Source organism: Nestor notabilis, unplaced genomic scaffold (genome assembly GCF_000696875.1).
Source record: "Nestor notabilis isolate BGI_N333 unplaced genomic scaffold, ASM69687v1 scaffold21046, whole genome shotgun sequence".
Classification (NCBI taxonomy): domain Eukaryota; kingdom Metazoa; phylum Chordata; class Aves; order Psittaciformes; family Psittacidae; genus Nestor; species Nestor notabilis.
Genome location: NW_009933579.1, coordinates 10,966 through 23,903, shown reverse-complemented (window position 1 = coordinate 23,903; position 12,938 = coordinate 10,966). Strand labels below are relative to the sequence as shown.

Below are 12,938 nucleotides of genomic sequence, written 5' to 3'. Positions count from 1 at the left end.
CTGGGGGAACAGTATCGGGGGGGGGGGGGGGGGGGGGTGTGTCGGGAAGGAGGGTATGACACTGATACTGTAAACCATTTAACCATGAACATTTTTACACACTAGCAGCTTATGCTGTTCACATTTGGACTTATGCTGCACAGGTATGTAAGCTTTAAAAGTTAGTGGCACACTCCCTGCCCAGAGCACATTTCAGACCCATTACCGGAACCACTGGCTAGCTATGTATGTGAGTCACAGTTTAGTCTAGCTTGTAAACACCTCAAGGTCTGAGACAATATGTAGGGACAATAGTGATGAGGCTCTGAACTCCCAGCTCGACCTTTAGGATTTTAAAAAGTAAAAAAGTAAAATAAAATCCATCAGTTACCAGTGTCGGAAAACACCCAAGTACTCCCACATTCTCAAGACAGGCAAGCCAAAAGTAACCCAAAAGGAAGGTCTCCCAGGTTACAAGCATCCAACATTAGCCCAGGCTCTGGGAATCATTATCAGTATTTTGTTTCCTGATCAGGTGTTACCATGGAGCTTCATCACCTGCATTATAGCAGTAGAGGATGCACAAAAATTGGACTTGCCTTTCAAGACACAACCATATCCTTGCATTGGCATACTTTTACCCCCACATGCTCAGGCAGAGATGCAACTGTGCATGCATGTAAATGCAATCAGTTTCCTGACTTTGTTCTCAGCACATCCTAAAAATAAATGTGTTGTCCGTAAGTGCAGCAAGATGTGGCACCTTAAAAAACAACCTTCAATGACACTATTATGCATCAGGAAAGTAACTGAGCTCAACTGATCTTAGTTGACTGGCAATGCAATCATCATGTATCAAAACAGTCAGCAGTACAGAACATGCAGCAAAGATGACTAAGTCAAGTTGTACTTTTATTTTCAGAATTAAAAACCCTAATGATACAGATGCAGAGTAAAGCAGAAAGAAACAGATGTCAGCCCCAACTTTATCTGCAGTACAGATGAGGTATCCTCGTTTCACAAAACTGAATTGGACAGATGGGTAAAGCACAAAACCACCACAAAATATAAATTGAAAATTGGTAGCTCTCCTCCACCTGGCTCCATCTGCTCCCTTACACAGTATAAATAACAAACGAAATTCCATCTGCAAAATACAGGACTTACGAAATTAATTGATGGTTGACTTTTTTCAATAGAATGTACTGATCAATACTTTTTTCAGAATTAAGAATATGCTGCAGTTCAATTTGAGATACAGAAGTTATCACAGTTCTAACAGAGGGTAAGAGAAGTACTGTATCAGTGAATACATATTCAAGAATATAAAATATAATTAGATTCAAGCAAACACTTCTAAAGCTGACATTCCAGTCCCTACAATTAAAAGTTAAAGCCTGTTTACGTGATAAGGCTTGCAGAGAAATAAATATGCTGACAGAAGTACACACACTTTAACAAGACAGACAACTGAATTCGCAGGACTGATTTTGAATTTATTTTTTTAATACTGATTTAACAATGTAAACCAAACAGCTTATGGGGTTTTTCATCATCACAGTCAGCCCAACATACATGTCCCTTAGCATAAAATTTCTTTGCTCTTCAGCATATGCTCTGGCTCCTCTACCCACCTGTTGAGTCAAAAACCAACCCTGGAATAAGAATTTGTCAGGCAAAAGGACAAAAAGTCTCCTTTTCTCTGCTTGAAAGGACTAAATCTTGACTGATTTGATTTTTGAATCAAGTTTTGGGTCAGTTCTGTTCCTTATACTAGACAATTTCCCTGTGCTTAAGCAACCACTGAAAACCTACCTGAAGTTTTGCCCTAATCAGTGGTCTCTGACCAAAGAATTTGTGTATTAGAGATTGGTAACAATATGCTCAACTTTAGATGAACGTTCTACTAAAACTGCATGGGGACATTGTATTAAATATTACATATTCAAGTAAGCCTCAAATCACACATGTTCTGGCAGACTTCTAAGGGTTACCCAACTTTAAATCAAAATGGCCACAAATCATGTATCTACAGAAGTCCTAAACCCTGCTAGGTGATACAGCAATGAACTCCAACACCTGAGACAGGTATACACAGAAAATATTTCCAAAGGCTAAGCCAGACGAGAACAATGGATAAGCATCTTGGCAGATGCCCTACATCCATTTGAGCCAAAATCCCTGCTCACAAGTGCTTCTTCAGTTCTACAGCACAGGTGCTTTCTGAACTCCAATGTATTAACTCGGTACCAACATAGCAGAAACCAGCATGTGTTAGGAGCAAGGACACCCTTTTCCCATTATTCCTTTCCTCTCCAAAGAGTCTTTTTGCAGTCAGCATTTCTGCTCTGAGGATTCCAAGCCTGACAACTCTCACCGACCTGGAAACTTACCTTGCCAGCACTTGTCTTGTCTCCAGTGGGATCCTCACTCTTACAGCAAAGCACACACAAGTTGGCTTCCCTTCACTTCTTGAGCTATAACTAAACATCAGGAAACTGTCTTCTGTTCTCAAAACCCAAAACATTGTAACTCCAAGCTCCACAGTTGTTAGATCTGTTAGGACAGTAGTTCCCAAATAAGAAGCTGAGAGATTGAGAGTCTACAAAAATCTAGCAATAATTCCTCTTTGTTTTCACTTAGAAGCACAGGGTAAGATACTAAAAACTCATATATGCTTCCTAACAACCTTCTCTGTACTGCTTCCCATCAGGGATATATACAGAGATGTATGCCCTTGAATTGCACGTCAGAAATCAGTACCAGAACAGACATACCACCAGTGTATGCTGAATATAAATCCATATTCAGTGATTGCACATTAGAAAGAAACAACAGTCATAAAACAATTATAAATAACATGAATCTGTAATAATAAACCATACAAGTAATTACTCCAGAACATGCAATTCAAGTAAGTACTTAGTCTCAAGCAGCTACTAGTTTCCCGGCTTTTCCTCTTCCAGCACCTGCGGGATGGTCAAGTCCTCAGAACAAACCTTCTGGGGAATTTTTCCACCTGGAGTGTTTAAAAGTGAACTGTAGTGCTTTAGGAATATAAAAGCAAGACTAAAACACTGTATTCAACAGGTGCCAGTCTATATCAACAAGGACCCCCCAGCCTTCTCCTGCAATCATGCCAATCTTTATTTTCCTCAAGCTCACACATGCATGATGTTGCAGGTTGTTAGTTACTCCATATGCTACTCGGCTACACCCCGCAATGAGGCCAGACTTCCAGGCAGTATTTCAGTGCAAGCTGCAGCCACTTCCACTCACCTGCCAGACCTGCTCCACTCTGCTGCCCAGAACCTAGCTAAACACTGCCACACCTTCAATGTGGGCACTGGATGCAAACTACTGCCCTACTTCCTTGATCCTCCCTTCCTGCCCAGCTCAACTTTTATTTTTATAATGCCAGAAGTCCACAGCCCAAAGTCCAGACAAGCTCCATTTTGCCAAGTGTGAGCACCACAACATACCCAGATTCCCTGTGTCAGAGATAAGCTTATTATACAGGTTGCTTTATTATGGGCTATAATGCGTAACAGAAGGTAGTTCACATTGCTTACGATGGTTTAGGACTACGCCAAAACCAATTTTAAACATAAGCATTAATGTTGCCCAGAGTTGCAACAGGACATAGCCTGTGGATGTCAATTGTATTTGCCAATTGCTCAACTCACTACGGAAGCTGTCGGGTTGCTCACAGACCTAACACCATGCACTGCTCTGAAATGACACACAAGCTTCTTCAGACAGGACAAACTCAGAGAAGTCTGTTAGGTTTGGTGTTCCCCCCCCCCCCCCTCAACACAAATGTTTTTTTTTTCCCCCCCCCCCATTAATACTAAAGCTATTTTCCATTTCTTCTCCCTCTGCTAACACTCTTTAACACCTAGCATGCCTTTGTCCTATTTCAAGAGGCAAGAGCTAACAGCAAACACGATAAACTTCTGAGTTTGCACTTAAAAATACCTAACTAAAGCCCTGAGTTACAACCATCACATCTCTATTCAAATAAATACAATAGAAGATCTAACATCACAGTCATTACTGTGCACCCACAATATAAATATTGGTTAAGCCTGATAAATCTCTTTTGAGGTAGATATATACAGTACAAAATACGTTAAAGGTTGAATGCGAACATCATACTCACTTCACCTTCTTGCCTTGTCCTTCAGTTCTGCTGGAAACCTTGAAAACCTACAATTTCTGCCTCATCAGCATTCAAGCCATATTTTTCCAACTTCTGAGCACTAAGACAATTTGCAGCTAAAAGACCACTGAAGCCAAACACATACATTTAACACCATCATGGAGTTTCAGTTGGGACCATGAGAAAAGTAGGTTAACACAAAATTCATCTAAGGAAAATCCAGGTATTTTAAATAACTTTGCAAACAAAATAGTGCTGCTCAAAACAGGTTCCAGCACTTTCATTCATGAGAAAAAACAACAAACCCAAACTTTCTGCTGGGGTTTTCAAAGGAAGTTTTAAACTGGAAGTTTGAGCTTTAGTTCCCAAAACCTCATTTTCATTACTTGCCCCCTGTCACTGAAACACAAAAGGAAAGGAGAAAGACAGCTTGAGAGACAGACACTCCCTCCCAACTCTTTTAGTAAAAGGATTCAGTTTAAAAAATTCAAGGAACTCTAATGAAAACCATGCAACCAACAGATAAATCAGATTACAATCTGCTCAGACTCGGCTAAGGTTCACATGGAAGGTTTGAGAACTTCTAGATAATCTTGTCCTGAGCTCAGGGTTTGTGACAAGCAGAGAGGTATTGGATTTTTCTGAGCTGTCAGACCACAACAGCAGATACAGGATACAATAACAAAACAAATAATAAATCTGGAGATTCACTCTTCTTTTGAGGAAAATATCTATGAAGACAATCCATCCCATTACAGATTAATACAATTTCATAATCACTCAATAATTAGTGCACCAGCAATTGCTTTAGGAAGATGACTGAGCAGAGAAGTATCTGCTAATCAGTCATTTGTATGTTGTTGTTTTGTTGTGTTGTTTTTTTTTAACCAAAGATAAAGCAGACTGTAGGACTGCTATTTCCTAGTTATTTAAGTGCTGATAAGTACAACAGATGACTGCACTGGCTCAAGCACACATGGTCATGGTTTTGTTGTGACTCATCACAAAATGAGTATGACTACAGCACTGATGCCTGCCTGTGCTTGTGTGACTATCACTTTGTCACAAGTGGCTGCAGGCTGGGGAGATTTCTCCCCCATAGCTGTAGCTCTGTGACTACAAGCACAACTTTTGGGTCCAATTCCAGAATTCACTGTCACATTGCAAGTAGCAGAGATTAATATTTGGGGTTTTGAGCAGCCCCTGTCAGCACCAATTCTCCACATACCAAGCAAACTCCCACTTAGCCCACCTCCTCCTTCTAGAGGAAGGCTGGCTGGGTGAGAGACTTTCCCCAAAGAAAACTCGATGGATGGAAAAACCAAAAGATTAATCAGATAACCAGCAAGCAAATAAGAAAGATTGTGCTGCGGTTTCTCAATTGTCTCAACAGGAATTCAGACTTGCAAGTTATAATCCTCATAATGTGAAAACTGAAATATTCTTCACATTAATGCCAAAAGAAACACACTTCAACATAGTTGCAATAAATACATTGAAGTATTAAAGTAAATTAAAGAGGTCCAGATGAAGAATTTAGAGTCTGAACAGGCAGAGCTTGCCAAGCCTTTGCCTCTCAGGCCCAAGGGACAGTTTGGATATTCAACACAGTACAACAGCTTCCCCCTGAAAAATGGCAATACTGTTTCTTCAAGTAAGTCAGAGGTAGTGTCTAAAACAGCACAATGAATACAGCAGCAACCTCCAGCTGAGCTCAGCTATGCCTGAAGTGGCCCAAGAACAATACCATGTCAGCCAGGCTGGTCACACCACTGCTAAGGGATCAGCAGCAATCCTTGGTTGAGCCCTGGTCTGGAGAAATAAGGAGGATGCACACACCAGGGCACGCTGAGTCCAGTCACCCAGGATACACACAACATCAGTTACATCTGCCCCAGAGGCCAGCCTCTTGTTGTCAGGTAGATGCTGCAGCAGATGTGTGTACAACTTAAACACGTAGCCACAGACACACACGCAGCAGCACCCGGTAACTTCTGTTCCACTCAGACCCACACATGGCTGAGAGAACGGAGCCTGCTGTAACGTGATGCTTATCCATGTTTCCTCTAGAAAACTTCTTTTAAATGAACAGATTGCAACAGATGTCATTTAATAGACAAAAATTAGCATAGTTTGAAGACGTCCACTGAGGAGCACAAGTAGGACGGAGCAATCAGGATTTAGTTGCAAATTCATCTTCTTCTAAAAGGAGGTCGTTTAATGCAATAACTGTAGCAGCAAAATCAACCAGCTCCACAAAGTCTGATGTAATTATGTTAACACCCTTAATGCCTGGCTTCTGTGCTTTCACCCAATTCAAAATCATGGGTAGGTTCCTAAAAAAAAAAAATTGAAATAGAGAAAATTAAACATTTGTAAAAGAGGCTCTTCCCTATACATACTCTACTTCGTTCAAATACATGTTGTTTACAAATTGGCTTAATCTCACATTTGTGATCAGATCCTGGACTGCCACCCAAAATACAACTGGCTGACAAGAAGAGTTCTTAACATAGCACGCAATCATTAGCTACCAAATAGAAATCATTGGTCAGTCATCAATCCAAACTACCATGCAATCAAATAATATTTGTGAACTCAATAGGCACTGAGCAGACCATGCTTCAGGATTTAATGCTGCACCACAATTCCCACCATCCTGGTTTGTTTCTACCCAAGTATATGTTGAATCAAAAGCTTAATTTCACAGCAGACTTTGGTGTAGTACAAAGCAAGGCTATACCTGCCCAAGATGTGGGCAGAAAAGGATTCCTGCCTTAGGGTGGGCAGGAAAGAAGTCATTGGAGGCAGCATGCTGCATTTCTACCAAACTCCTTTCAACCTCCAGCCCCACACAGACCCACACAGGGCAACTGGATCAGGGAAACCAAACCAGAATCAAGCCTTTGGCTCTACAGGGGTTGAACATCCCACCATACATAACTAATCAGAAAAAGGTGAGGCGTATCTGAAATAGGATTAAATGGAGTTGAAGTTTCTCCCCACAGTAGAATTCCCAAGCAATTTCTTGGACAGAGTGCAAGTCAGGAGTCTGTACAAGCTTTCATTTTTTTGCACTTTAGCAGGTAGACACCAGGGTTTTCAGCATAGAGAAAAGTGACTAAATACATTAGATTTAAATTATTGCCATAATTGCATGCAAAATTTTACAATAAGGCAGTAGGCAAGTGAATTAGCTAAAAGGATGGGGACGAAAAAAAAACCACCAAAACAACCCTAAAAAATACCCATAGCTCTTGTTCCAGGTGGGGAGGGGGGGTGGGGAATGGAAGAGAGAACTTGAATGAAGGTATAATTACTGTCCCTGTCAAGGGCCACACCAGACTTTAGCCATTTAAGTGTGAATGTTGCACATCTCTCCTTTAGGAAGAGCTCAAGAACATCTAAATATTCATATTCCAGGCAAGATTTCCACATGAGAAGGCAGACATCTACAGAGAACTGCAAAGACAGATTTACACATACGGATCAGCTAACATGTGTAAATGTATACGAGCAATCATGCTTTAGCAAACTGCAGCATCTATTTTAAATCTTCACAGTTTACTTTCAAATAAGTGGTAACGATGGAGCTGTGGGGAAGGGATAGAGTAAAAGCAGCTTTCCAGCTTATCAGTGGCTTGCAGCCCAGATCTGTGCTAGGAGTCACTGCTCACCCATTCCATGAAATTGGACGATCCTTTACTAGTTTAAAAACAGAAATTCGGTACCATCTTTAACCACGAGACAAGTACATTTACTGTACAGTGCGCAGTCATAAGTTACATCCCTGTTTTTCTGTTCAGTATCCCCACCAAGCACATTTACATCTGAGCAACTTGTGACACTAAAATCAGTCTCAAAGCAGCTGAGCACCATCTAGCGTCCAGTGCTGACCGCACAGGCAAAGCGCAAGCCAGCCTGGGGACCTCGATACATCATTTGGATTTAATTATCTTTTGCTAGATTAATGTCTGTAAACAGGAAAGAAACTGAAAACTTCACGACTTATACTTCACCTGGAATTTCCTTACTTCCCTTAACAACTTTTGTGACTGTAAAAGCACAACATTTGCTATTTTTAGAAAGGATTTTTAAGAAACTAACTTGTATTGACTTTAGCATCAGAACAATTATACTTAATTACTTCTAAAGTGTTCAACGATTCTCTCAAATGGAACATGAACTGGATGTGTGTTTATCTCACTGATTAATATTAAGCTAAGTTGACAATCAAATTAGACCTATACAAGTGTAATTTAGAACTTACTATCATTATGGAGCAATAAACTGTTAGTGACCAGGCAATATTACACAGTGAGCCAGAAGACCAGATCCCAGCAGGAACTTATCAGTTCTGGCAATTTTTAGCAAACAGGCTATATGTTGATAACACATAAAATAAGGTCACATGGAACCTGTACTGGTCATGCTGTTAACACTACTAAAAACCACTGGCACTCTGTGCTACCCAGAACAAAACCCTTTAACAGTCTTACTCATGGGCAAATTAATTGTACAACAGTCAGTGGTACAAAAAAAGTCAAATTGTTAATCTAGTTTTTGGTAAAAAGCGCCAAAATAAAATAGCCCCAGGTCATACATCTTTGGCCATTCCTGCAGTTACTGACATAGACTAGTACACACAAATGCAAAACTGAGCCCACAGATAGGCATTCTTCCTCTATGGCACAAGGTTCCCCCCACCAAATTCAAGTTCGTGGAATTTGGAATGACTTCCTGGTTTGAAACAACAGGTCCAGCCCATGTTTTATGAAATCATACCACATTCAGGAAGAGCTCCAATTACGAGGAAACACAGTTACATATAAACACTGTTATTTTCTTCAGTAATTATAATTACTGCAAACATCTCTAGCAATAACAAAGCAAAACTGCATGCTTTCATCAAGTCTGCTATGCAAACATTTAATAGTTTTTTTCTTATTCAGTGCCTCTTTCAACAGGAAATAGGGTAAGTAAAGAACTGAGAAAGCAAGACAAGTCCTTACCTGTGAACAAGTGTGTTCTTCAGACCACGAATTAGATTCCGTGCAATAGTTCTCACTCGAGGTGTGAGAATTGCTTGAGAAACATGAAAAGTCCCGTAGCGACTTCGTTCCTCAAGAGTGGTCTCCAGGAACTGTAACAGTTTGTGCACATTGGTTGTATTAGCCCATGGTGCTGGCATTTTATTCCCTGGCCATAAGAAGGGGTATTCCTGACACAAAGGGTAGTGGTAGAATATAAGAACCTAGAACAAAGAAAAAGGAGAAATAAGCAAAATGTCACAACTACATAATTTATATTAAACCAGGATGTTGCATTGATTTATGCTTATAAAGTACTGCAGCAGCTAGCATAGCAGTGAGAAAAGGACCAAGCAAAAAAAGAAGCTGCTCCTGAATCATGAGCATCAGTAGCTTTGTTGCACTATTGCCAACAAAGAAAATGGAGATCAGTTTGGTTAGCTATGAAGACAAGATTGCTTCACACTTTATAGGTCATCAGTTTAACATGAAACAGTTGCCAAGAATATACTGAAATGCCATTCAAAGAATTCAGCTTAAAAGCATTTCAGAGGACTGTCATAGACTATTGCATCCATACTGGAACTCAAGGATTTTTAGCAGTCTTGCTATTTTTCTGCATAACTTCCCTTACGTGGCTTAAGAGTACCAGGCTGACTGGCCTAACGACATTCCACTCACACTTACTGCATGAGATGCCAAAGTCAGGCTTAGCTGTCTGCAAATTCTTCTCTAAATGAAAAGTCAGTATTTTACACTTTGTAAGGTGGTTCCCTTTAAGAAGATAGCTTCAAGATGCAACACCTTTTATTAACACCCTGTCCTGCTTTCAGCTACAACAGTTATTTTTCTTCCCAGTAGCTGGTGCAGCATGGTGTTTTAGCTTCAGTTCGAGAACAACGCTGATAACACACTGATGCTTTAGTTGTTGCTCAGTAGCACTTACCCCGATCAAAAACTTTTCAGTCTCATGCTCTGCCGGTGAGGAGGGGCACAAGAAGCCAGGAGGGACCAGAGAGAAGACACCTGACCCAAACTAGCCAAAGGGGTATTCCATACCACAGCATGTCATGCACAGTACATAAACTGGGGGAGTTACCCAGAACAGACCGATCACTGCTCAGGTGAGGTGGGTATTGGTTAGCAGGTGGTAAGCAATTGTACTGTGCACCTCTTGGGTTTTCTGAGTTTTCATTTCTTCTCTTCTCGTTTCCTATTATCATCATTAATGATATTGTTGGTATTCTTTCCATTATCACTGTATTTTACTTTTAGTTTTTAAACTGTTCTTATCCCAACCCATGTGGTTCACATTCTCTCGATTCTCCTCCCCATCCCACCCAGGGGGAGATAGGAGAGGGACACGCTGAGCAAAAGGCTGTGTGGTGCTTAGTTACCAGCTGGGTCTAAACCATGACACACCCAAACTTAGATGATTTATTTTGGACCCTGGCACTGACAGCATCAGTTGAGAAAAATTCCCCAAAGTTTCATGTATTTTAGCAGTTTAAGAGCTATGTGCCATTGCTGAAACCCTGTTCTCAATTTGTATGTATGCATGGGAGCTGTTACCACAGAGAAGAGGCACTTAACCTTGCTGCTACATATCTGGATGGCTGCAAAGGAGCTAAGAGATTCTGTATCTTATCTTAGCCACCTCAAAGCTTATATGCTTCACACTGGCCTAAAAAGTGACAGTTTATCAAATCCTTACCAACACAAATCAGCAAAAGATGCTCTTCCAGAAGATAAAGCCATTCGTAAGAAGCACAAGTTTCAAGGATGCTATCATTTAATTAACATGCTTGGAAGACAGACCCTAGACGGAGGGGCTACACAGCCATGCGTAAGTGAAGGGAAACATGAACACTACATAAAGAAGGTCCTAGAAGACTTCAAATACAACTGTCAGCAGCATCCTTGGCCCAGTATCTCCGAGTGAGAATGACACTCAACTTATCTATTTAAATCATAACCTTTTGGGTTTGAAAAAACATTACAAAGCCGTTCCCTACCTGGTGTTTCTTCTCCCACATGTATTGTAAAGTCACATATTCTACACATTCAACGGAACAAAGTTTGGATCCAAATGCTGAGCGGATCCGGTTGATCAAGAAGAAGTGATGACTGTCATCCATAGCGTAGAAGTGATTGAAATCTAAGAAGATTACTTCCTTGGGGTGCTGCTCAAGAAAGGTGTTAATTTCCGTTAGCCCGTCCCATACTTTGATGCCAAACAAGCCATGTATGAAATAAATCTCTTGTCCTATTTCTCCAGGTTTGGAAGATACACGAAGATCAAAGTAGCGGATCCCACTTTCCAGCTGCTCTTTGAAAGTCAGGTTTTGAGTCACTGACCATTTCTTCATGATCTTTTTAACCAAAGAAATTCTGGCCAGACGTTTGATAGCTGTGGCTTGGTCTGGTCCCACAGGAGATTTCTCATCAACCCAGTAGCTGAAAGAATCATGTGACCCTAGGGGAGGAAAAAAAAGCCAAGAATATTTAATTTTAGAAAACTTACTCCCCCAACACACGCATGTCCATGTTCATAGTAAACTGAAAAGTCCCACCTGCATAGCAGGATCACAGAAGAGTTGTTATGCTTAAGTGTGAGTCTTTCAGACTGTCCTATACACCTTAATTTTCCCTAACTGCACAACAAGAGCTATGCTTAAGGTTCTCAGTTTGAACTCTTTTCTTGTACAAGCTCCCAATTTCAATATGCTCTGAAAATCATGATCATAAGACAAACATCAGTGGCAAAGGTAAATTTCATTTTAACCCACCTTAATTTACAAATTATCAATCTACCTCCAAAGCACTCTCAGAGCCTCGTATACCACTAGTTTGAGATAAGACTCCAGCTTCATTGTCAGAATCTGAGGCTTTATTTTCATTCTACCTGCTAAATCCAATCATGACCTAACACACCAAAGCTCTGGCAACAGGTATCTTTATTCATGTGATAGACAGAGGGATCTCTCTGCACATGCACATGTATTACCAGTACACCTCATTAAAGCCCCAAAATGGTAAATAAAGGATCAGTAGTTTGAATAGCGAGCAACTGGATGAACTTAAGAGGTGGAACATTGTTACTGTGTGGTTAGATACCAAGCTCACATTAAACAAGTTCATGAATGTGTCTTTTCCTGGCAGTTCCTTTGAATGACTAAGTACAGTGAATATAAAATTCAGCTAAAAAGATGACTACCATCAAAATTACCAGTCCCTGACAAAATAATGAGTGTCTGAGAAAGCTCCTCTAACACAACCTGCACCTTGGCAGAGAAAGTGCATTTTCAGTACTAAATTTGTGCTTACTAAAAACCCCTCCACATCTGAAAATGCAGCTGTGAATGGAAACAAAACTCATTCGAAGTAACACGTTTGGAGTCAATGAAATAGCCCACATCCCTAGGTTATCCAAGTCAATAATCAGAACAAAGAGTAATAATAGGGCAGTGTATCTCAGTTCATCTCTGTACCAGAGCAGCATTAAGCAAAGATGGGCAGAAGCTGATCTACCACAGTCTGAGGTTTACCAAGGATTTCTAAGCACCTACATCAGGCACCAGCATTCTGGCCAAGAAGTTGCAACCACTCCAGACACATTTCCCTGTGAAGCCCTAGCCAGGGAAAACATTACAGGAGCTCTAACAGCTCTGACTCCCTTTTTTTCTTCAGGTCAGCAGATGAGAGTTTTTCCAGTGAGCCAAACCCCACCTGATAGCTGCACACCCACTTGCAGTGCAGGGAAAGCA

General features: G+C 40.7%; 1 protein-coding gene across 1 annotated transcript; it reads right to left on the bottom strand.

The window, feature by feature from the left end:
• Positions 1-6,314: 6,314 nt before the first annotated feature.
• PLCXD2 (phosphatidylinositol-specific phospholipase C, X domain containing 2) lies at positions 6,315-11,690 on the bottom strand (the record flags this gene model as incomplete). Its single annotated transcript, XM_010016951.1, has 3 exons — positions 6,315-6,477; positions 9,154-9,395; positions 11,187-11,690. Coding segments are annotated over 3 exons (909 nt in total), but the record flags the coding sequence as incomplete, so codon positions are not given.
• Positions 11,691-12,938: the final 1,248 nt, after the last annotated feature.